This window comes from Aedes albopictus, chromosome 3, assembly GCF_035046485.1.
Source record: "Aedes albopictus strain Foshan chromosome 3, AalbF5, whole genome shotgun sequence".
Lineage (NCBI taxonomy): Eukaryota > Metazoa > Arthropoda > Insecta > Diptera > Culicidae > Aedes > Aedes albopictus.
In genome coordinates this window covers 149,676,129-149,702,694 of record NC_085138.1, presented here as the reverse complement: position 1 = coordinate 149,702,694, position 26,566 = coordinate 149,676,129, and the positions used below count along the sequence as shown (strand labels likewise).

At 44.4% G+C, this 26,566-nt stretch overlaps 3 protein-coding genes across 3 annotated transcripts in view; 2 read left to right on the top strand and 1 right to left on the bottom strand.

Moving 5' to 3' along the window:
• The window catches only part of LOC109424014 (putative metabolite transport protein HI_1104), a 61,656-nt gene extending 52,761 nt beyond the window's left edge, over positions 1–8,895 (top strand). Inside the window, exons 3-4 of the mRNA XM_029871905.2 lie at positions 6,919–7,820; positions 7,886–8,895. Of these exons, the coding sequence (XP_029727765.2) occupies positions 6,919–7,820; positions 7,886–8,292 (1,309 nt within the window). The 3' untranslated portion in view covers positions 8,293–8,895. The remainder of the gene's footprint in view (positions 1–6,918; positions 7,821–7,885) is intronic.
• Positions 8,896–21,731: 12,836 nt separating this feature from the next.
• On the top strand, positions 21,732–22,943 carry LOC115264433 (uncharacterized). Its single transcript, XM_029868105.2, has 2 exons — positions 21,732–21,774; positions 21,830–22,943. The coding sequence occupies exon 2, from the start codon at positions 21,837–21,839 to the stop codon at positions 22,941–22,943; it is 1,107 nt and encodes a 368-aa protein (XP_029723965.1). The 5' UTR covers positions 21,732–21,774; positions 21,830–21,836.
• Positions 22,944–23,007: 64 nt separating this feature from the next.
• LOC134291350 (uncharacterized) lies at positions 23,008–24,266 on the bottom strand. Its single transcript, XM_062858983.1, has one exon. It carries the CDS (start codon positions 24,100–24,102, stop codon positions 23,023–23,025), a length of 1,080 nt encoding a protein of 359 aa, XP_062714967.1. The 5' UTR covers positions 24,103–24,266; the 3' UTR covers positions 23,008–23,022.
• Between the last annotated feature and the right edge of the window lie 2,300 nt (positions 24,267–26,566).

Below are 26,566 nucleotides of genomic sequence, written 5' to 3'. Positions count from 1 at the left end.
CGCCAAGCTGCTCTTCCGTTGTTGGTAGGGCCACTGCTAACTGCTGCGCGTAGTCTTGAGCCACTTCTACGTTACGCAGCTGCTCGATGTTGAGCCGCGGCGTTTGACTTCGACGCGTGGTAATTGTTGAGGAACGATGATTACCTCCTGGCAACCCTGCGGTGCATTCGAGCACCCCCCGTGAGTACCACTACAAGAAAAGCATTTGTGTACCCCCAGGTACGTTTGACATTTGTCCCTCATTCCAAAAGCACATTTCCCGCGTTCGGTTGTAATTATCTTTTTCTCTCCCGAATTATAACGTTTACCAGTTAGCTCGCGTGTTTTATTTCCCGTGCAAATCCGAACTGCCGCTTCGCTGATTCTGCTGTGCTACTCCGCCTGGTCGTATCGTCGTCAGGTAATGGTCCCAGGAAGCAGACGGATTTGAGAAATCACGGAGGAAATAGTCCGGTCGGAAAGTGACGGAGTATCGCGAAAGTTCGACGGCGTTTGTGTGTGTGTCGGTGCGCTGCTGCTGCTGAATGCGGAGCCGCCGGTGGCTTTGGTGAAAAAGCTTTTGTTCTCGACAAGCGTCGCGAGTGTGGGATAACGGGACAGTGGTACAGTGCTCGCCAAGATGGCTGATTCCCGATTTGCTTTTGCCAAGCTGAATGGCACAAATTGGGGCACGTGGAAGGTGCGCATCGAGATGCTGCTTCAACGTGAAGATTTGTGGACTGTTGTGAGTGAAGCCGTCCCGGAGGCTGAAGACCAGGACGATGAGTGGAAAACCGCCGATCGGAAAGCGAAAGCCACTTTGGTGCTGCTGCTTGAAGACAGCCAGCTGTCGCTTATTAAAAACTGTGCGAGTGCCCACGAAGTGTTCCGCGCGTTGAAATCGTTCCACCAAAAGACGACGCGTTCGGTACGAGTTTCTTTATTGAAAAAGTTGTGTGCGGTTAACCTCCCCGAGCGCGGTAATTTGGAGGAACATTTACGCGAGGTGGACGAACTGTTCGATCGGTTAGACGCGGCCGGTACCGAGCTGGACAAGGATACTAAAGTGTGTATGCTGTTGAGAAGTTTGCCCCCGTCGTTTGATGGCATTGTGTCGGCTCTTGATAGCCGTGAAGATGATGATATCTCGTTGGATATCGTCAAATCCAAACTGACGGATGAATATCATCGACGATTGGAGCGCGACGGTGGTGGTTCCGGTTCGAAATCGGAGAAGGCAATGCGGTCGATCGATAACAAACCGAAAGAGTCTCGCGTGTGCCACTTTCGCAAGCGTCCGGGTCACCTGCGGCGCGATTGCCGAAAGTTCAAGGCGCAGAAGGGAGAAAGTGTTGGGGAAAAAGAAGCTCCCAAAGCGAAAGCCGCCCAGAGCGAAGGAAGAAGTGTTGCGTTCACCGGTTCTGAAAGTGTTCGGTCGTCGGCGTGGGTCATTGACAGTGGGGCCAGTGCCCATATGACCAACAATCGTGACTTTTTCGATACGCTGAGTGAATTCTCCGGCGGGTGGATCACGCTCGCGGACGGTCAGAAGACGAAGATCCTCGGAGAGGGCAGTGGAGTGATTACGGGTATAGACGGTTCCGGAAACCCGGTGAAGATTGACATGAAGAGTGTGAAGTTCGTGCCCGGGCTGGCGACAAGCCTGGTATCAGTGGCCAAATTGGCAGAAAAGAAGCTCGCTGTGAATTTCGATGGTGAAGGCTGTCGGATTGCTGATGCAGGAGGAGACGTCGTGGCGACCGGCTACCGCTACGGAGGTTTGTACTACCTTCGGACGGCGGAGGTTTCCAACAAGGCTGCCGCTGGTGAACACCGAGAAAACTGCCAGCACCAGTGGCACCGGCGCTTCGGTCACAGGGACTGGGCAGCGACGGAACGGCTCTTCAAAGAAAACCTAGCTACAGGTGTCAAGGTAGGTGATTGTGGCATGCGTCTTATTTGTGAATGTTGCCTCGAGGGGAAGTCCGCTAGGCAGCCATTTCCCCCGGTGGCTGAGCGTAAATCGAAGCGTATCCTCGACATCGTTCACACTGATTTGTGTGGGCCGATGAAAACCACGACCCCGAGTGGAAATCGGTACGTGCTCCACTTGATCGACGATTATAGTCGCTTCACGGTGACTTACTTGCTGAAGCACAAGTCGGAGGCAGCGGAGCAGATAAAGGATTACGTTCGATGGACGGAGAACATGTTCGGCAGGAAGCCTGGAGCCATTCGTTCCGATGGAGGGGGCGAATTTTGCAACAACGATTTGAAGAGCTTCTACCGTGCCGAAGGGATCATGGCGCAACTCACGACACCGTACACTCCCCAGCAGAACGGTGTGGCCGAGCGTAAGAATCGGTCCATCACGGAAATGGCCACATGTATGCTCATCGACTCCGGCATGGATCGGCGCTACTGGGGAGAGGCGGTACTGACCGCTACCTACTTGCAAAACCGTTTGCCATCGAGAAGTGTTCCCAAAACTCCCTATGAGATCTGGTGGGGTCGCAAGCCGGATTTGGCTCACCTTCGTATTTTCGGCACAGAGGCCTACGTTCACGTTCCGGATCAGAAGCGCGGCAAGCTGGACAGCAAGTCGAAGAAGCTCCGTTTTGTGGGCTATTCGATGAGTCACAAAGCCTACCGGTTTGTGGACTGCGAGACTGACCTCATCACCGTCAGTCGCGACGCGCGCTTCGTAGAGTTGGCGAACGGTACTTCGTCGGTCGACATCCCGTTGAAGGCTGAAGCCAGCGGACAGCAGAGAGCATCCGTTGAGGAGGAGATTGATCCACTGAAGCTTGAAGAAGAAGAAGAGAAGCTTATTCCGGAAGAAGGGTCCGAGGACGACGATGAAGAGCCTGCACAGGCGGAACCTGTTCGTCGATCGCAGCGCCAAACGCGTGGTAGGCCACCACGGAAGCTTGATGAGTACGTTCTCGATTACGCTGCTGGCAACGTGGCGTGTGCATCGGAGGAACCAATCAACGTGAAGGAAGCGCTGCGGATCAAGGAATGGCGGGACGCGATGGAGGACGAGCTTGAGTCCCACAAGCGGAACCAGACATGGGAACTCGTCCCACCACCGAAAGGGCGGAAGATCGTTGGATCGCGGTGGGTGTATAAGCTGAAGCGTGACGAGGAAGGCAACATCGCGAAGCATAAGGCTAGAGTCGTGGCCCAAGGATTCTCCCAGAAGCTTGGCGAGGATTTTGAAGATGTGTTCGCACCGGTCACTCGACATGCAACGTTCCGTACACTTCTGTCCGTTGCATCCAAGCGGAAGATGGCGATAAGACACCTGGACATTAAGACGGCATACTTGTACGGCATCTTGGAGGAAGAGCTGTACATGCGCCAGCCGCCTGGGTATGCTGTTCCCGGCAAAGAAGACTACGTCTGCAAACTCAAGAGGAGCATCTACGGACTGCGTCAGTCCGCGCGGTGCTGGCACAAGCGTCTCCATGATGTGCTGACCAAGCTGCAGTTCAAGCAATCATCGGCTGACCCCTGCCTGTACGTGCGGGGCCGTGGAAGCGAGACAGTATTTCTACTCGTGTACGTTGACGACATGTTACTGGCGTCGGCAAGCTCCAAAGAACTGGATGCGGTTACGGCTGGGCTGAAGAAGGACTTCGAAGTTACCTGCCTGGGGGATGTTCGCCATTTCCTCGGCATGGAGGTCCGCCGTGAAGAAGAAGCGTACACCATTCGGCTGCAGAACTACATCAATCAACTACTCGAAGAACACGGTATGAGCGAGGCGAAGCCGGCGAAAGCGCCGATGGATCCGGATTACATCAAAGGTGAAGATGACAGCGAGTTGCTTCAGGATGCTACCAAATACCGAAGTGTCGTCGGAAGTCTGCTCTACCTCGCTGTAGTGGCTCGCCCGGACATAGCCAACAGCGCGGCCGTTCTAGGGCGAAAATTTGCGGCACCCACGGAGCGAGATTGGGTAGCGGCGAAGAGAGTCTTGAGGTATCTCAAGGGCACAATCGACTACAGTCTACGTTTAGGCGGCGAAGATCAGAAGCTAGAAGGTTATTCGGACGCCGACTGGGCCGGCGACGTGACCAGCCGCAGGTCGACCTCCGGATTTGCGTTCATGTTTTGCGGCGGAACGATTTCGTGGACAAGTCGAGGGCAAGCCAGCGTAACTCTTTCGTCTATGGAGGCGGAATATGTTGCCCTCAGCGAGGCCTGTCAGGAAGCGATCTGGCTGAGGCAACTATTGGCAGATTTCGGCGAACAACAGGACAAGGCTACGACGATCCGTGAAGACAACCAAGGTTGCATTGCGTTCGTTAGGACGGAACGCATCAACAGAAGGTCTAAGCACATAGACACAAGGCAGAAGTTTGTTCAGGAGCTGTGTTCGACGGGGCAGATAGCGCTCGAGTACTGCCCGACGGATCGAATGGCAGCCGATATATTGACCAAGCCACTCGGACCGCTGAAGCACGACCGCTTCCGCGAGATGTTGGGTTTGGTGTAACGGAGTTCCGGACTGCATCCGGAGATCGCGGAGGCTGCTCATCGAGGAGGAGTGTTGAGGAACGATGATTACCTCCTGGCAACCCTGCGGTGCATTCGAGCACCCCCCGTGAGTACCACTACAAGAAAAGCATTTGTGTACCCCCAGGTACGTTTGACATTTGTCCCTCATTCCAAAAGCACATTTCCCGCGTTCGGTTGTAATTATCTTTTTCTCTCCCGAATTATAACGTTTACCAGTTAGCTCGCGTGTTTTATTTCCCGTGCAAATCCGAACTGCCGCTTCGCTGATTCTGCTGTGCTACTCCGCCTGGTCGTATCGTCGTCAGTAATAACCGTCGAAAGTTTTGCGCATGCATACAGTGACTAAATAGTGATCCGAATCTATATTCACACTGCGGTATGTGCGGACATTGGTTATATCCGCGAAGAATTTACCGTCGATTAGAACGTGGTCGATTTGGTTTTCTATTTGATGCTCGGGTGATCTCCAGGTGGCTTTGTAAATATTATTTGCGGGGGAAGAAGGTGCTTCGGACTACCACACCACAGGAGGCTGCAAAGTTTACGTATCGCTGGCCGTGCAGGCTGTTTCCTCCCTTCCTACCTGCGCGTTCATGTCGCCGATAACGATTTTCACGTCACGCGGCGAGCAACCATCGTACGATTGCTCTAACTGCGCGTAGAACGCTTCTTTCTCGTCATCAGGTCTCCCTTCGTGTGGGCAGTGGACGTTGAGGATGCTGTAGTTGAAGAAACGGCCCTTAACTCTCAACATACACATCCTTGCGTTGATCGGCTACCACCCGACCAGACGTTGTCGCATCTTGCCCAACACTATAAATCCTGTTCCCAGTTCATTGGTGGTTCCACAGCTTTGGTAGAAGGTAGCCGCGCGATGCCCGCTTTTCCACACTTTCTGTCCAGTCCAACAAAGTTCCTGCAACGCCGCGATGTCGAAGTTGCGGGGATGTAGTTCGTCGTAGATTATCCTGTCACATCCTGCGAAACCTAGTGACTTGCAATTCCAGTGAATGCATGTTCCAAGTTTCCAATCGTAGTCCTTATTTCGTCGCGTGGGTCTTTGCCGATTGTATCGAGTCGTATTTTCTCCTATGTTATTCGCAATGGGGATTTTTACGGGTGGCTTATTGGGCCTACCCCAACACTCCTGTCTCGCCGGAGGGCCATCGTGCCAGTTCTGTTTAGCGTCCCAACCAACACTGGGACGATCACGCTGATGGGGCTACCACCTTGGATCTAGCTGGGCGTGATGCAGCATTTCTTACTCAGCCGCTGGATGCCAGAACAGGACGCTGTTTGAGCCGCACCTCCTTGGTGAACAGACGCTCGGGTCGTCTGAAGTCAGAAAGACAACAGTGCCCAGGCTGCACTATCAGCTAAGCACACAACTCTTAGCTGGCGGTCATTGTCTTCGCTTGACCCGTGGAAGCATGAGGTAGGAACTTGTGAGGACCAGAGCTATGTTGGACGCTCTCCTTATCGACTCACCGTTTTGCAGGGAAGTGGTCACAACCATAAAGATTGTCGTCTACTTGCCATGTAATCCGAATAACGACATTCCAAGAAGCAATGAAGAGATTCACCACTGACTGAACCCCAGTGGTGTCTCTGGAGCCGACCTACTGATACCTGAACCCCAGTGGATCCAGTATAGTCGATCTTTCCTCAGTCTGTACCGAACTACCTAGTCGTTGACGTAATCGCTCAACTATTACGTCTACTCCATGATGCACGTTTAGGTCACCCACAATCAGGTAAGGTGCAAACAGCTGTCTGACAGCATACGTCTGACGTTCTAGTGCAACTTTATTCATTGGGGTCATTGTCACGGTGAGCACCAAAGGGCACTTAATGGTTACCGCGATGGCTTTCAGATCAGTCTACAATCGCACCACCTTATGCAGAATATCCTCCCTTACTGCCAGTCCAACGCCATGGATTCTGACGTTAGTGTGAGGCTTGATATACCATTTATACTTACCCCCGAGATAGTTGCGGGGTAGGCCGGACTGCTCCGCCATAGTTTCTTACCACATGGGTTGTACCTGTTCGTAAGAAGTTGGATCTTGGATCACCTTGATCTCAACCCGTGCGCGTTTCAATGTAGTACAACAAGCGAGTTTCCAGATGGCGCCATAGGTGCTAGCCATAGGGTTCACTCTGTCCGGTAACAGCTTCGCTTTCGCAACCCGGTTTCAAGGCTATAAGAGGGTCGGTCCTGAACCCTCTTTCTTACGTCTCTTTCCACTGGGAACCGTTTCGAAACCGTTTGATCAGAAATTATCGACAATAGTTGGTCAAAGTTTATCAATGATTTCTTCCACATAAAATATTTGATTTATTCAAAGATTTTTTTTATAAAAAAAAAAACAAAGATTCACCAATTTCAAATTTCCCTTTCTCCATCCACAGATGCCACGGTCAGCACGTGAACGGAACCGTCTACTGCGAGTGGAACTACAACGGTTTGGGGCTGGAGTACCAGCTGCTGGCCGGCCCAAGCTTCATTGCCGTGTTCACCGTGATGGGCGTGGTACTCGGTTTTGCCGCCGATCGGTTCAACCGGGTTCGCATGCTCTCCATCTGTACACTGGTCTTCGCCGTCGCCATCGTGTTCCAGGGGACCGTCAAAGAATACTGGCAGTTGATTCTGCTGCGTATGGTTATGGCCGCTGGTGAAGCCGGATGTAACCCACTGGCCACCGGTATCATGTCGGATATCTTCCCCGAAAGCAAGCGGGCGCTGGTGATGGCCATTTTCAACTGGGGAATCTACGGCGGGTACGGAATTGCGTTCCCCGTCGGACGGTACATCACCAAGCTGGATATTTGGGGCCAGGGCTGGCGAATTTGCTATTTCGGAACTGGAGTGTTGGCACTGATCATGGCCATCCTTACGGGAACCACGCTGAAGGAACCGGAACGCAAGAGCATCGGCGAAGAAGCGTCCGGCAAGGGAAAGGTCTCGCTGGTCAAAGCTCTGATGCAGCCACGTGTCATTCTGTTGATGATTGCGGCCTCGATTCGTCACTGCGGTGGAATGACCTTCGCCTACAATGCCGATTTGTACTACAATATCTACTTCCCGGATGTGGACCTCGGCTGGTGGCTGTTTGCTGTGACGATCGGAATCGGAAGCATCGGTGTGGTGATCGGAGGAATCGTTTCGGACAAGTTCGTGGCCAAGATGGGTATCCGGTCTCGGGTGGCTTGTTTGGCCATCAGTCAACTGATTGCTACTCCGTTTGCCTTCGGATCCGTCTACTACGAACCGCTTTGGGCGATGATCACCCTTGGAATTAGCTACTTCTTCGGTAAGTGTAGTATTAACCCAAAAAGACATTTGAAACATCTTTTCAACGTTTCTTCTTCCATCCAGCCGAAATGTGGTTCGGAATCGTGTTCGCCGTCCTGGTGGAAATCGTCCCGCTTCAGGTCCGTTCCACCACCATCGGAGTGTTCCTGTTCGTGATGAACAACATCGGAGGCAACCTGCCCATCCTAGTCGATCCGCTGGCCAAGGCCATTGGCTACCGTGGCTCCGTTATGTTCTTCTATGCCGGTTTCTACGGTATCAGTACCGTTCTGTTCTTCATCACGATGTTCTTCATGGACGGACCAAAGCCGGAACCGGCGGTGGCCAGTGACGAGCACCGGAACCAGGTGGAGATGGGCCACGAGAACAACACCTTCCAGCCGGACGACTTCATCAACGGCATCGGAGGACCGAAGACCAACGGACACAACATCGTGAACGTGAGGCCATCCGAGAGCAGTAGACTGTAGGCGGACCGGGGGAGGGACAAGTTCACGGGGAGTGAACACTTAGTTAGGATTTTTTTAACAAATAGCTTTTAAGACTAGAATATCAAAAGGACAACCCGAAGAATCTACCGAGCAGGAATCATAGAACCGTAATGTGGTTAGCTTTCCTCCTGGCTGTGGAAAGGAATCTCATATTTCAGTGTTTGTTTTATCGTTCGTCGCTCTCATTGAGAATTTTAACCGCGTACCTCTTCTGACCTGACGGTTTTCGTTAACCGATGATCTGTACAATGAATAGGCAACGTTCTGAGTGCCACAAACCGTAGTTGATTTTGTATTTAAATCGAAGTGATAACTTATTCCTTCAGACGTGTTTAAACAATAAAACGAAATTGTATAAATAAAATTGGGTTTATCATTTTAATTATGATGACAGAAATGGACTATTTGTTATTGTGTATTGTTTAGGGTAAGAAATCAAACTTTGAACTAGTCAAATTGTAATCTTAATTTGAACCATTTCGAAATTCATTAAAACGACGTACTTTTAAGGCAAATATTGTCCCGAAAAAGATGTTAAACAGCTTTCCGTAATATAACCTGATAACATGGACTTTAAAAGCATTGAAAAAAGCGTTTTTGTCATGGAAAACAGGCATTTGAAAAATCACTGTGATTTCACCTATTTCCCCCCAGAGAAAGCCCATTTTCGGTGCACCCGTACAGCTCATGCATTGCATCACACGCAATAAGTGAATACGTCAAATGAAAGCTTATTTATCGTAGAATCGACCAACCGAATAATATTCCGCATTATTTGTCATAAAATTATCAAATTTAAGTGATTCTTACTTGGAGAATGTTATCTAAAGTTGAACCATTTGTAATCTAAATTTGAACTAGTAAACGGGGGTGAGCTTCTAGTGTTGGCCTGTAGATTGCGCTAGTGGTTGCTTTGTTTACTCTTGGGGGATGAAAAATTCCAAATTTAGTTTCCAAATTCCTAAAGAATTTCGAACATTCTGAGGTGAGATTCCACTGCCTAATGAAAAATAGGTATGCGAATTAACAGATTCATGTGATTTTAAATTGTTTAGCATGGAATTGGCTGTTTTGTGAGTTGCTCGAGCTGCTGCCGCCAGTAGTTCAAATTAAGATTAAAATTGGTTCAAATTATGATTACGATGGTTCAAATTAAGATTAAAATCATTGTTGATGAAAAATCGAATATTTCAATGAAATTCGGTGCAAATACAAACGTTTTACCATTTAACAGAAAGCTTATACCCGTGGCTTTCATGTACATACGATTTTGCCGTAGTAAATTATTTCCATGTGGGAGAAAAAATCACTTCAAATTTGCACTGCTTCAGAAAGCCGCAATATGGTTCAAAGTTTGATTACCTACCCTATATGGCCGACCTTTACCTCTGAATGCCTATCGCTTTCGGTTTCAAGTGGCATGGACGGTGAAGCTCAGCGTTGGAGATCTACGTGTGAGGCCATCATATCATAAACCACAGACATCTGTTGATGAAGACCTGCAGCAGCCGTTAAGAATAATCCAGTGATGCACACCTGGTTTCACTGGCATACAACAGCAGAAATTCAACAATAACTGGATGGAGGTCATACATAGGTACTTTGAAACTAGCTTGCTCAGCGGGATAAGGATCTACAGGGTCGTTTACGGTATTTCATTGACCCAATACTCAGGCAGAGGATGATTCATTCGAGCAGGAGCAGAGTTTAGGAAGACTCTCCACAAAAAGTGCTGAATGTATAGGATAGGCAAACATATAATGGGGGGGGGGGGGCAAACAAACTACAACTGTGATCCAAGCAAGACGAGGCTTGACGGTTCCGTTGTGAACCCGGAGAAACGCAACAATTGAAGATTGGTGAAAGGCCTTATAAACCCAGGGCTGCTCTTTCTTTCTACTGTTAGGCTACACCTGAGGCAATTTCAATCTTACAATATATTCGTGACGTCACAATTTGGGGTGTCTTACTTGCATGCTTTGTAGGATTTTCTCACGGATCCGGAGTGGGGTTGGTGGCGTTCGTAGGGGGGGGGGGCGTTCCTGGTGTTCGGCCGTTCGAAGGTGGCCGGAATCTTGACAGGCGATGGCGATGGAGCTACTCTCCGTGGTCGGAGACAATGGCGGAATGGCACCGCACCGGGGCACAAACTATCCACCTGCCATATCGTCGGGATCAGGGTTGCCGGAGTCACGTTCACTCACTCGATCTTCTCCGGGAACCGCCCACGGCACTGCCCTAACGACGATCTTGATAAAAGATAGGAAAGAAAAAGGTCCCTTGACGTGGACCTGAACACCGTTCATTAACACCCTGCAACGTCACACCTAACCTCAAACTATTACTGTTCACTGTATTTACCTTTTTCTTATAATCGTTATAATCTTGTTTCACTCGTTTGTTGTAATCGTTTGTTTGTAGCACTTTTTCCTTGCATGTTACTACAATTTAATTATATAACATTAGTTTTAAGTTCCATTTTAGACACTAACACTACTAACCGTACTAACAGATTTTTATCGAACAAATTTGCATCTAACGTTTACTAACATTTTTACACGTAACTTTTAACAAATCCTACATTTAAGAAAAGAAACAACACAAAATTTTAAGAGACTTCACCAATAAAGAAACATACAGTTTTAACATTTTTACATTTACTATTTACACGCGCGCGCACTACTACTTCTTACAAGGATCACAATTGGCACAAAAAGAGGGATTTTTGGCATTCAACCAATTCTTTTATATAATGCCATTCAACATAAGAAGGCGGAATGGCCTCTATGCTATCATTTTATGCTTGCCCATCCTGTTGCAAGCAGCACCCTCTGTGAACGAGCAAGATAACAACAGGGCTGTGCTAGTTTTTTGCCCGAGCTCAAACTGCTCGAACTCTCTCGCATCTTATCTGGCCTGGCATGGCATCAATGACGAACACGCACTCACTCGCGATTCCTCGACCAGTGAGCGTGACTGTTCTTGATTGCCTTATGAAAAGGTCTTATTTCGGGAAAAGTTACTTGAGGTGGAGCCTTCAAGTTCAAATTGGAACCGAACGGTTACATTACCCCATCGTTCCTCTTTCAAAATGAAAGAATTTCATTTTGAACTAATTTTTCCATAACGGTCATTATCATCTTCGACCAACATCAATCACTGATGAGGTGAATCAATAAATTTAAATGCCCTTTGCGGGACGACTCTATTAACCTTCATCGCTCGCGCGAGAAGAAAAGAGCGAGGTTTTGTTATCCTCCAAGTTCCATCCTCCATGAATATTGTGCTATTTTTTTAGTACGATTAGTTATCTTCCCAAGCCATCCTCCAGGAATATACTCAGATTGCATATATTCAGGAGTATAAGCAGAAAACAGTGAATTACTTTTTAGTACGATTAGTTATCCTCCAAGCAATGTATCAGGTAGGTATACATTTAGGGGTATTAGGTGGATTTGAACGATCCGGCAGATCAATCAATGCATTTTTTTTTGCAATACTGCAATTTCAATGCAGATTACTTTGTGATAAATACAGACATACTAAATACAAAATTCAAACAATAAGCCCGTTTCCTGAAAGCAAAAACTCATACAACGGATCTGTAACTCTAAGCTTCCAGCATTAAAAATCAACATTCTGTATTTAAAAAATATTTGTCGTAATTTCGCGTCATATGGCCCCTTCCAAAACCAAATTCAGGACATGACCATCATACAGGGTTCGTCCTTAGAGTCCTGCTGGTGAGTCCTGATGTCGGAAACTTATGCCACGGATCTGTAACTCTGAGCTTCCAGGATCAAAAATCGACATTTTCTATAGAAATCATATTTGTCGTAATTTCGGCTCATATGGCTCCTTCCCAAAACAAATTCAGGACATGACCATCATACAGGATTCGTCCTTAGAGTCCTGCTGGTGATTCCTGATGTCGGAAACTTATGCCACGGATCTGTAACTCTGAGCTTCCGGGATCAAAAATCGACATTTTCTATAGAAATCATATTTGTCGTAATTTTGGCTCATATGGCTCCTTCCCAAAACAAATTCAGGTCATGACCATCATACAGGATTCATCCTTAGAGTCCTGCTGGTGAGTCCTGATGTCGGAAACTTATGCCACGGATCTGTAACTCTGAGCTTCCAGGATCAAAAATCGACATTTTCTATAGAAATCATATTTGTCGTAATTTCGGCTCATATGGCTCCTTCCCAAAACAAATTCAGGACATGATCATCATACAGGATTCGTCCTTAGAGTCCTGCTGGTGAGTCCTGATGTCGGAAACTTATGCCACGGATCTGTAACTCTGAGCTTCCAGGATCAAAAATCGACATTTTCTATAGAAATCATATTTGTCGTAATTTCGGCTCATATGGCTCCTTCCCAAAACAAATTCAGGACATGACCATCATACAGGATTCGTCCTTAGAGTCCTGCTGGTGAGTCCTGATGTCGGAAACTTATGCCACGGATCTGTAACTCAGAGCTTCCGGGATCAAAAATCGACATTTTATATATAAATAATATATGTCGTAATTTCGGGTCATATGGCTCCTTCCCAAAATAAATTCAGGACATGACCATCATACAGGATTCGTCCTTAGAGTCCTGCTGACGAGTCCTGATGTTGGAAACTGATGCCACGGATCTGTAAATCCGAGCTTCCAGGATCAAAAATCGACATTTTCTATATAAATAATATATGTCGTAATTTCGGGTCATATGGCTCCTTCCCAAAATAAATTCAGGACATGACCATCATACAGGATTCGTCCTTAGAGTCCTGCTGACGAGTCCTGATGTTGGAAACTGATGCCACGGATCTGTAAATCCGAGCTTCCAGGATCAAAAATCGACATTTTCTATATAAATCACATTCATCGTTGACTCGGGTCATATGGCTCCTCTCTAAAACAAATTCAGGACATGACCATCATACAGGATTCGTCCTTAGAGTCCTGCTGGTGAGTCCTGATGTCGGAAACTTATGCCACGGATCTGTAACTCTGAGCTTCCAGGATCAAAAATCGACATTTTCTATAGAAATCATATTTGTCGTAATTTCGGGTCATATGGCTCCTTCCCAAAATAAATTCAGGACATGACCATCATACAGGATTCGTCCTTAGAGTCCTGCTGGTTAGTCCTGATGTCGGAAACTTATGCCACGGATCTGTAACTCTGAGCTTCCGGGATGAAAAATCGACATTTTCTATAGAAATCATATTTGTCAATAGTTCGGCTCATATGGCTCCTTCCCAAAACAAATTCAGGACATGACCATCATACAGGATTCGTCCTTAGAGTCCTGCTGGTGAGTCCTGATGTCGGAAACTTATGCCACGGATCTGTAACTCTGAGCTTCCAGGATCAAAAATCGACATTTTCTATAGAAATCATATTTGTCGTAATTTCGGCTCATATGGCTCCTTCCCAAAACAAATTCAGGACATGACCATCATACAGGATTCATCCTTAGAGTCCTGCTGGTGAGTCCTGATGTCGGAAACTTATGCCACGGATCTGTAACTCTGAGCTTCCGGGATCAAAAATCAACATTTTCTTTAGAAATCATATTTGTCAATAGTTCGGCTCATATGGCTCCTTCCCAAAACAAATTCAGGACATGACCATCATACAGGATTCGTCCTTAGAGTCCTGCTGGTGAGTCCTGATGTCGGAAACTTATGCCACGGATCTGTAACTCTGAGCTTCCGGGATCAAAAATCGACATTTTCTATAGAAATCATATTTGTCGTAATTTCGGGTCATATGGCTCCTTCCCAAAATAAATTCAGGACATGACCATCATACAGGATTCGTCCTTAGAGTCCTGCTGGTTAGTCCTGATGTCGGAAACTTATGCCACGGATCTGTAACTCTGAGCTTCCGGGATGAAAAATCGACATTTTCTATAGAAATCATATTTGTCAATAGTTCGGCTCATATGGCTCCTTCCCAAAACAAATTCAGGACATGACCATCATACAGGATTCGTCCTTAGAGTCCTGCTGGTGAGTCCTGATGTCGGAAACTTATGCCACGGATCTGTAACTCTGAGCTTCCGGGATCAAAAATCGACATTTTCTATAGAAATCATATTTGTCAATAGTTCGGCTCATATGGCTCCTTCCCAAAACAAATTCAGGACATGACCATCATACAGGATTCGTCCTTAGAGTCCTGCTGGTGAGTCCTGATGTCGGAAACTTATGCCACGGATCTGTAACTCTGAGCTTCCAGGATCATAAATCGACATTTTCTATAGAAATCATATTTGTCGTAATTTCGGGTCATATGGCTCCTTCCCAAAACAAATTCAGGACATGACCATCATACAGGATTCGTCCTTAGAGTCCTGCTGGTGAGTCCTGATGTCGGAAACTTATGCCACGGATCTGTAACTCTGAGCTTCCGGGATCAAAAATTGACATTTTCTATAGAAATCATATTTGTCAATAGTTCGGCTCATATGGCTCCTTCCCAAAACAAATTCAGGACATGACCATCATACAGGGTTCGTCCTTAGAGTCCTGCTGGTGAGTCCTGATGTCGGAAACTTATGCCACGGATCTGTAACTTTGAGCTTCTGGGATCAAAACTCGTCATTATTTATAGAAATCATATTTGTAGTTAATTCGAGTCATATGGCTCCTTCCCAAAACAAATTCAGGACATGACCATCATACAGGATTCGTCCTTAGAGTCCTGCTGGTGAGTCCTGATGTCGGAAACTTATGCCACGGATCTGTAACTCTGAGCTTCCGGGATGAAAAATCGACATTTTCTATAGAAATCATATTTGTCAATAGTTCGGCTCATATGGCTCCTTCCCAAAACAAATTCAGGACATGACCATCATACAGGATTCGTCCTTAGAGTCCTGCTGGTGAGTCCTGATGTCGGAAACTTTTGCCACGGATCTGTAACTCTGAGCTTCCGGGATCAAAAATCGACATTTTCTATAGAAATCATATTTGTCAATAGTTCGGCTCATATGGCTCCTTCCCAAAACAAATTCAGGACATGACCATCATACAGGATTCGTCCTTAGAGTCCTGCTGGTGAGTCCTGATGTCGGAAACTTATGCCACGGATCTGTAACTCTGAGCTTCCAGGATCATAAATCGACATTTTCTATAGAAATCATATTTGTCGTAATTTCGGGTCATATGGCTCCTTCCCAAAACAAATTCAGGACATGACCATCATACAGGATTCGTCCTTAGAGTCCTGCTGGTGAGTCCTGATGTCGGAAACTTATGCCACGGATCTGTAACTCTGAGCTTCCGGGATCAAAAATTGACATTTTCTATAGAAATCATATTTGTCAATAGTTCGGCTCATATGGCTCCTTCCCAAAACAAATTCAGGACATGACCATCATACAGGATTCGTCCTTAGAGTCCTGCTGATGAGTCCTGATGTCGGAAACTTATGCCACGGATCTGTAACTCTGAGCTTCCGGGATCAAAAATCGACATTTTCTATAGAAATCATATTTGTCGTAATTTCGGGTCATATGGCTCCTTCCCAAAATAAATTCAGGACATGACCATCATACAGGATTCGTCCTTAGAGTCCTGCTGGTTAGTCCTGATGTCGGAAACTTATGCCACGGATCTGTAACTCTGAGCTTCCGGGATGAAAAATCGACATTTTCTATAGAAATCATATTTGTCAATAGTTCGGCTCATATGGCTCCTTCCCAAAACAAATTCAGGACATGACCATCATACAGTATTCGTCCTTAGAGTCCTGCTGGTGAGTCCTGATGTCGGAAACTTATGCCACGGATCTGTAACTCTGAGCTTCCAGGATCAAAAATCGACATTTTCTATAGAAATCATATTTGTCGTAATTTCGGCTCATATGGCTCCTTCCCAAAACAAATTCAGGACATGACCATCATACAGGATTCATCCTTAGAGTCCTGCTGGTGAGTCCTGATGTCGGAAACTTATGCCACGGATCTGTAACTCTGAGCTTCCGGGATCAAAAATCAACATTTTCTTTAGAAATCATATTTGTCAATAGTTCGGCTCATATGGCTCCTTCCCAAAACAAATTCAGGACATGACCATCATACAGGATTCGTCCTTAGAGTCCTGCTGGTGAGTCCTGATGTCGGAAACTTATGCCACGGATCTGTAACTCTGAGCTTCCGGGATCAAAAATCGACATTTTCTATAGAAATCATATTTGTCGTAATTTCGGGTCATATGGCTCCTTCCCAAAATAAATTCAGGACATGACCATCATACAGGATTCGTCCTTAGAGTCCTGCTGGTTAGTCCTGATGTCGGAAACTTATGCCACGGATCTGTAACTCTGAGCTTCCGGGATGAAAAATCGACATTTTCTATAGAAATCATATTTGTCAATAGTTCGGCTCATATGGCTCCTTCCCAAAACAAATTCAGGACATGACCATCATACAGGATTCGTCCTTAGAGTCCTGCTGGTGAGTCCTGATGTCGGAAACTTATGCCACGGATCTGTAACTCTGAGCTTCCGGGATCAAAAATCGACATTTTCTATAGAAATCATATTTGTCAATAGTTCGGCTCATATGGCTCCTTCCCAAAACAAATTCAGGACATGACCATCATACAGGATTCGTCCTTAGAGTCCTGCTGGTGAGTCCTGATGTCGGAAACTTATGCCACGGATCTGTAACTCTGAGCTTCCAGGATCATAAATCGACATTTTCTATAGAAATCATATTTGTCGTAATTTCGGGTCATATGGCTCCTTCCCAAAACAAATTCAGGACATGACCATCATACAGGATTCGTCCTTAGAGTCCTGCTGGTGAGTCCTGATGTCGGAAACTTATGCCACGGATCTGTAACTCTGAGCTTCCGGGATCAAAAATTGACATTTTCTATAGAAATCATATTTGTCAATAGTTCGGCTCATATGGCTCCTTCCCAAAACAAATTCAGGACATGACCATCATACAGGGTTCGTCCTTAGAGTCCTGCTGGTGAGTCCTGATGTCGGAAACTTATGCCACGGATCTGTAACTTTGAGCTTCTGGGATCAAAACTCGTCATTATTTATAGAAATCATATTTGTAGTTAATTCGAGTCATATGGCTCCTTCCCAAAACAAATTCAGGACATGACCATCATACAGGATTCGTCCTTAGAGTCCTGCTGGTGAGTCCTGATGTCGGAAACTTATGCCACGGATCTGTAACTCTGAGCTTCCGGGATGAAAAATCGACATTTTCTATAGAAATCATATTTGTCAATAGTTCGGCTCATATGGCTCCTTCCCAAAACAAATTCAGGACATGACCATCATACAGGATTCGTCCTTAGAGTCCTGCTGGTGAGTCCTGATGTCGGAAACTTTTGCCACGGATCTGTAACTCTGAGCTTCCGGGATCAAAAATCGACATTTTCTATAGAAATCATATTTGTCAATAGTTCGGCTCATATGGCTCCTTCCCAAAACAAATTCAGGACATGACCATCATACAGGATTCGTCCTTAGAGTCCTGCTGGTGAGTCCTGATGTCGGAAACTTATGCCACGGATCTGTAACTCTGAGCTTCCAGGATCATAAATCGACATTTTCTATAGAAATCATATTTGTCGTAATTTCGGGTCATATGGCTCCTTCCCAAAACAAATTCAGGACATGACCATCATACAGGATTCGTCCTTAGAGTCCTGCTGGTGAGTCCTGATGTCGGAAACTTATGCCACGGATCTGTAACTCTGAGCTTCCGGGATCAAAAATTGACATTTTCTATAGAAATCATATTTGTCAATAGTTCGGCTCATATGGCTCCTTCCCAAAACAAATTCAGGACATGACCATCATACAGGATTCGTCCTTAGAGTCCTGCTGATGAGTCCTGATGTCGGAAACTTATGCCACGGATCTGTAACTCTGAGCTTCCGGGATCAAAAATCGACATTTTCTATAGAAATCTTATTTGTCGTAATTTCGGGTCATATGGCTCCTTCCCAAAATAAATTCAGGACATGACCATCATACAGGATTCGTCCTTAGAGTCCTGCTGGTTAGTCCTGATGTCGGAAACTTATGCCACGGATCTGTAACTCTGAGCTTCCGGGATGAAAAATCGACATTTTCTATAGAAATCATATTTGTCAATAGTTCGGCTCATATGGCTCCTTCCCAAAACAAATTCAGGACATGACCATCATACAGGATTCGTCCTTAGAGTCCTGCTGGTGAGTCCTGATGTCGGAAACTTATGCCACGGATCTGTAACTCTGAGCTTCCGGGATCAAAAATCGACATTTTCTATAGAAATCATATTTGTCAATAGTTCGGCTCATATGGCTCCTTCCCAAAACAAATTCAGGACATGACCATCATACAGGATTCGTCCTTAGAGTCCTGCTGATGAGTCCTGATGTCGGAAACTTATGCCACGGATCTGTAACTCTGAGCTTCCGGGATCAAAAATCGACATTTTCTATAGAAATCATATTTGTCGTAATTTCGGGTCATATGGCTCCTTCCCAAAATAAATTCAGGACATGACCATCATACAGGATTCGTCCTTAGAGTCCTGCTGGTTAGTCCTGATGTCGGAAACTTATGCCACGGATCTGTAACTCTGAGCTTCCGGGATGAAAAATCGACATTTTCTATAGAAATCATATTTGTCAATAGTTCGGCTCATATGGCTCCTTCCCAAAACAAATTCAGGACATGACCATCATACAGGATTCGTCCTTAGAGTCCTGCTGGTGAGTCCTGATGTCGGAAACTTATGCCACGGATCTGTAACTCTGAGCTTCCGGGATCAAAAATTGACATTTTCTATAGAAATCATATTTGTCAATAGTTCGGCTCATATGGCTCCTTCCCAAAACAAATTCAGGACATGACCATCATACAGGATTCGTCCTTAGAGTCCTGCTGATGAGTCCTGATGTCGGAAACTTATGCCACGGATCTGTAACTCTGAGCTTCCGGGATCAAAAATCGACATTTTCTATAGAAATCATATTTGTCGTAATTTCGGGTCATATGGCTCCTTCCCAAAATAAATTCAGGACATGACCATCATACAGGATTCGTCCTTAGAGTCCTGCTGGTGAGTCCTGATGTCGGAAACTTATGCCACGGATCTGTAACTCTGAGCTTCCGGGATGAAAAATCGACATTTTCTATAGAAATCATATTTGTCAATAGTTCGGCTCATATGGCTCCTTCCCAAAACAAATTCAGGACATGACCATCATACAGGATTCGTCCTTAGAGTCCTGCTGGTGAGTCCTGATGTCGGAAACTTATGCCACGGATCTGTAACTCTGAGCTTCCGGGATCAAAATTCGACATTTTCTATAGAAATCATATTTGTCGTAATTTCGGCTCATATGGCTCCTTCCCAAAACAAATTCAGGACATGACCATCATACAGGATTCGTCCTTAGAGTCCTGCTGGTGAGTCCTGATGTCGGAAACTTATGCCACGGATCTGTAACTCTGAGCTTCCGGGATCAAAAATCAACATTTTCTTTAGAAATCATATTTGTCAATAGTTCGGCTCATATGGCTCCTTCCCAAAACAAATTCAGGTCATGACCATCATACAGGATTCGTCCTTAGAGTCCTGCTGGTGAGTCCTGATGTCGGAAACTTATGCCACGGATCTGTAACTCTGAGCTTCCAGGATCATAAATCGACATTTTGCTTAAAACTCATATTTATCGTTGACTCGGGTCATATGGCTCCTTCCCAAAACAAATTCAGGACATGACCATCATTCAGGATTCGTACATAAGAAGAAATCCCTCAAACATCCTCTACAGGAATTCGAGGAGGAATATCTGGAAGACTCCTGATTGGAATTACGGTGGAAGCTCGGCAGGAATCCCTGAAAAAATCACAGAAGCAAATCCCGATAGAAATCCAAAGCACGTTAAGAAAATGTGAATCGATTAAATAAAATTTATATCGCGTGTGTTGGTGTTCTTATTTATTTAATGCACATAATGCATAAACGAATATTGCAACTATTACATTTGAATTTCCCACATGTGCATTTAATAAGGTCCTCTCTCTTTCCGCAATATGCACAAATGTGTATGTCGATAGCGCCCAACAGTTCATTCATCATATTGGTTCTCAATACGCTAGGATTGAATGTTTTTGTTGGATTTAACGCAAAATGTACCACAAATATGCCGCAGTCATAGCTGTTGGCTTGCTGCAGACAATCTACTGCTACGAACCGCCAACCCTGTATCGTACAGTCCAGATTTCCTGTAAGGTAAGAAGGAAATATAGTAAATTAGAAAGGCAATATGTGTATAAGCAACAAATTACCTGTCTTCTGCCGAACAAACTCTGCGTTTTTTCTTATTTGTTCCATGACGTAATCGCAATTGAGCCCTTTTAGAGAATTGTAAAAATAAATCGATTTTAACGCAGGGATAATGTTTATAAGAATGAAGTGGTGCTTTGTCCACACCGGCATCATCTTTTCCGCTCCCTTTAGTGCCTTAGCAAATGCCAGCTCCATCGCTTGCACGCTGTTGTCGTCCACCACCTTATCTGCTGTCATAAGTGCACTGGTGGCAGTGTCTATGACTGTCCATCTATTTTCCTTTTCTGCAAACAAAATGAAGTATTTTGAAAATTTTGAATAATTAATTAAAACAACATTACATTTATTGTTTTCAATTATTTTGTAGTACTCTTACCTTTCGCAGTCAAATATGCATCAATGACTGAATTGTATAACCACTGCTTCGGCGCAAGGCTGAGGAGGTCCTTAACATCCACAACACGGATTTCATTGTGCATCGATTTCACGAATCCAACGTATATTGTTGGGGTCACGTTGTGCTGCTTGTTTAGATCATGTAGGTTTTGGTATTCTTCGAAAATCGTTTTTCTTTTTTTTCGCTCTACGCAGGTTATTATATTTGCGTCAAAAAGACGCTTGGCGCACTTTTTTTTTGACTTTTCTGTCATTTTTGATCTATCATGCTTATACGATCGCGACCATTTCGCCTCTTCCTTGAGCGCCTGCGTTTCGGTCATATCATCGCTCTTTTCAATAGTCCATTTATCGATGAGCTCGTCGAAATCACTTTCTATGCGGTCCGAAACCATGTGTTTTACATCAATATTTATTTTTTTTTATAAACTCCTTTCCTGGAATGATACAGTACATACAGGATTCAATATCTATAGGTAGTCGTGCGGGGTTCATATGATACATATTGCATTTTGCATTGAAAATTTTAAAAGTGTCGCTGGATAAGCTGCCATTCAGTTCGAGCGATACCTTCTGCGAACGTAGAGGGACGTTGAAATGCAATGTTGGGCATATAGTTTTCGCTACATGGCACGATCAAACTGTCAGATGCTTGTGCAGTGAAGAGCAAGAAGCAACATAAATAAAAAACAAGCGGAACTGATTCCGAATTTCTGGGGGAAAATATTCACTGGTGGTAAGCAACATTTTAATAATATCGTGTCTTATATAAATTAAAGAATTCTTTCCAGCACAACGATGGATGGCAATGAGAAAAGCGAGCACCTAAACACCTCCGACAATCCAGAAGCAGAATACCTGGACATGGACTTCGAGGAAAATCATGACGATTCTCAAGGACAAGCGCGCCACGTCCCGAGTGATGACGATGATGAGGATCCGCTGCATGCCGAAAAGCTTGAAGCCGATGACCGATTGATTCAATTCAAAGCTACCGTTGTGCTAAAGGATTTTAAAGGACAGCGATCAAATGAAGTTGGAGACACCTTTGAATTTGTTGGAGACACCGTGGAGGAAATTTTCGAATCTATGTGGAGTGCGGCGAGCTCGTTCTGTAACAGAGCCTTGGTTTTTTCAAACAGTCGTAGACTATCTGGTTCTACGAAGCTTGAATATGACGTCGAGTGGTCCCCGAAGGTAACCCCTGATATTACGGACATGGAAGACTACATCTTGATGCAGGATCCTGAGTCCAAAAAAGTGTACAGCCTTAACAAATCGAAGACTATTGAGGCCCTAATGAAATGGAATGGTAAGCAGTTGAATATGATAATTCATTCGTATTCATTGTCTGTGCAATCACTACAAATGTGGATGCAAGCGGATAGCAAGCTCATTCAACCCGTGCAAAAAGATAGAGCTGGTGCGCATTCAACCCGCGAAGCTGAACTCCTTAAAAATCAGCTGAAATCGGAGCATTCCTGGCGGTACACGGACGTCGCAGATATTAATTGGAGCATGTGGGCTAACTTCATCCAATCATCACCGGCGCATGCGAGGGAAGCTTTGGCTAAGGGTACTCCTCCTGATCATTTGTTGACTGTGTTCCGACCGGGACTAGAGAATGCTTCTGCTAAGCTCTCTGCAATGCGGAAAGATCTACAGGTAGCGAAAACTGTGAATGCCGGTTATGGCCAAAAAGTGAAGACGCTGCAGGCTACTTTCGACAATATTTCCGTTCTAATGGCTGACATGAAGGTGATCGTCAATAGCCTTGTGGAGAAAGTTACGGAGGACGAAAAACTGTTGACTGTTGTAGCACAGTCTGCATCTGTTGAGGAGAATGAGTTTAGTCTCTCATTGGCAGAAGGCGTAAATGACTGCTTGGATACTGATCATGATTGAGCTCGATGTCAATTTTAGAATCAATAGAGTAAAATAAAACACAACATTTCAATTAAACATATTTATTGCTCTGAATGCGTTATTGTTCGAACGATCCATGGACATTTGTGTTAGAACCGAATACTTCTCTCTGTTGTCGCAAACCGTTGTTAGGGTCGAACACTCCTCCCGCATAGTAGCCACATTTTCGGAAAATGTTCGTCGCACTGAAAGATTTGAATGAATCCAATATTTTGCCCACAAACAACACCAAATTTTCATTCGAATTTTCAACGTAATTTCTTTTCATTTTTTGTTTAACGAATCCAAATAGTATTTCAATCGGGTTAAAGAACGGACAGTAAGCCGGCAGGTAAATTATGTGTATTCCCAAAGAGCGTAGGTAACGGGTTATGTTTGGATCACAGTGGATCCGTGCTCCGTCCCAAATCCAAACAGAGTGAAATCCGGGGTGTTGGAAGACTTTCTTACTGTTTATCGCAAAATCTCGACAACAGTCAAAAAATTTCTTCCTGTTGAAAGTGCCGTCTGTGTAATATGATTCCAGAAGGCCACATTCCGAGAGAAAGCATAGAACGGATACCCGGGGTTTGCGTTTGAACTCACCGCGATACAACACTCTTTTTCCTACAGCTGCATAACCACGATTACGAAGCATCCCACGACTATCGAAGGATACTTCATCGATAAAAACCAAATTGTACAAATCCCATCGGATAGATGATAACTCTGCACAGAACTCTAGAACATCTCTTTCGCGGATTTGGATCGCTCTTCGTTCAATGCACTTCCAGGAGATGTTCTCTGAATGCAATATTCTGCAGATTGAAGCCACACTGATGGACACGTTGAACTGCTTTTCAAATTTCGCCTTTGCTTCGTCCAGGAACAGTACCGGTTCTTCGGCATAGAGTTGTACAATCCACTTACGCATTTTTAGAGGAAACTTCTTGTAAACACTTTCTCGTTCTTTCCTGCTGAAAAAACCGTGCGCTTCATATTGCCTGATCCAGTTGCATATAGTTGCTAATGTCTTTCCGTATATTGTGGCCAGAGATTTCCGTGGTAATCCGAGTACGTAGAATCCGTAAAGACAGTGATATACTGTGTTCGCTGAGGCGTGTTTCCGATAAACTTCTTGTTTCAGGAGCAAAGCCATCTTGCGTGCTGCTTTTAGTGATACGGTGAACAAATGTAAACATTGACTTCAATGAGAAAAAAAAATTAAAGAGATTTGACAGCTCCCTTTGTCGCCGAATCTGGCGCTGGGTCAGCGGCGCGGAAGCCCAATTTGGTGAATAAAATTTTGGGGTTTGGGCGCAATATATTATTTCGAACATGTTATAATATTTTCTGAAGAATAATATTGTTCAATCATTGTTTAGTTCTCCATTTACAACAAAGCGTTAATGACTAATCTTAATTATTAATCATAATCGCACAAAAATATCGATTAATCATTAATCTTAATCATATATACATATACAGTATTAGAAAGAAAAAAGTAAACATTTTCTGATTTCCATAGAAAATAGCCATTTATGGAGGTCTATATCTTTGGAGTCTATGGACTGATTGAGTTAAAAATTGGACACAGAACTAAAAATTACCTGAATTTTCAATTTTCATTGAGTTCAAGCAAATTCAAAGGAAAAATGTTAAATTTCTGTTGATGCCGAATTAGAAATATATACAGCCATTCCATAGAAAAACGATATAGTGCATCTCCGATTGTCGTGAAACTTGGTGGGCTTGTAGTTCTTCGGAAATAATAAGACCCGTATTTTTTTTTATTTCGTCATTAGGGTGACCAATTTTCATATAGAGTGGTCCAAAAAATTAAGGTTTTTCAAAACTAAAATTTTTCGAAAAATCGTAACTTTTGAACCAGTTGACCGATTTTAAACTTCTTTTTTTTTTTGTTTGAAAGCTATTGAATTGTACCCTTGCTTGCGTCACTTGGCGCAGTTCGGTCGTCCGAGCGTCCGACCGTGCCGAGCTCTCGACGCATACTAATTAGACACCAGCAAAACAAACTGCCTGGTGGCTAGGTATGCGGAGTGCGAGAGTAAGTCTCGGCTTCATATAAATAACTCGCTCGCACTTGTAGGTAGTGGGCACAAACAGGAGTGTGTTGTGGATTGGCATCTAAGCCGAAAAGAGAGATGAGTTTGTGAAATAGGAGTGTTCATGGTGCGGCTTCGGAGTCAGTTTGGCTTTCTATTCCGCAGAACCATTACCTGTTCTGTGGCTTAGTTGGTTAAAGCGCCGGTCTAGCGAATACGGAGTCGTGGGTTCGAATCCCACCAGAACGCGATTTTTTTCACAAATTTCATCTCTCAATTTGCCAATTAGCAACATTTCGTGCCTTCTAATTACAAGTTTTTCCAGTATATTGAATTGTAGTTTTCAGGAAAAATAGGTTAAAGGGGCTAAAATGTAAAGAGTACTACAAAATATGCAAATACATTAGTTTTTTCACGTTTCATGGTTTCGGGACCAAAGAGGTACCCTGGTTTTATATTTTTATCAGAAAATTCAGGAAATTTGTCGTAACATATCGAAAGATCAGAGATGTATGTTTTTTAGTTTTTGAGATATGATTTTTTGAAAATAAAAGGTCAAATTTTCCCATACATGACATTTTTTTTAATTTGATTATATTTTGATTCCTTATAATATTATGGATACCAAAACCACCAGGAATCACTTTAAAAAGCAATACTATGCATAGTTTTATGCGAATTTGCAATTTCAAGCAATTTTAAAGTAGCTAGTACTAAAATATATAACTCTCTATATTCAAAAAATCATATCTCAAAAACAAAACAACATACATTTCTGATTTTTTGATATGTTACGCCAAATTTCCTGAATTTTCTGATAAAAATATAAAACCAGGGTATATATATAAATGGATTTCTGTCTGTCTGTCTGATCCTTATGCATTCGGAAACTACTGAACCGATCGGTGTAAAATTTTGTATGTGGGTAATGTTGGGGCCGGGGAAGGTTCTTAGCTTGGTGTGAGACCTCTGGCGTCTCTGGAACGGACGAATCCCATACAGTTGACTTTACGGGGGACGTCCCTATGGAACTGTATGTCAAAAAACAGTAGGCAGGCAGTACGACGTTTGCCGGGACAGCTAGTAGCTTATAACAATTTTCATTTTGTATTTTTTTAAATGCTGAGAAAATTTGCTTCTGATTTCACAAAAAAAAAATAAGTCTACGAAGCTATGATTTTTTAAAGTGGGTGGTGTCTGTGGAAAATGTTTGTTTTCTACTAGAGTTTTCCAGAAAATTAGGTTTTTTTCAACTTTGTTTTTCTTTATACATCTACGAACCCTACCAATGAAAAAAATATTAAGTTCTGAGAACCTTCGTACCAATTTGTACGATAATAATAAAAATCCCCCCTATAAATGTTCAGACTCATAGACCTCAACTGATAATGCACTAGCTTCAAAACTGACGAACCTTTACGCCAAACACGTTTTGCTCTTAGTCCCTGGCAATATACCGCAATATCGTCAAATTGTCCTACCTGTAGAAAACAAGTCCTACTCTCCGCTCTTCATATAAGAATATAACATAAAAATGCAAAATGTCTATCTTTTAGG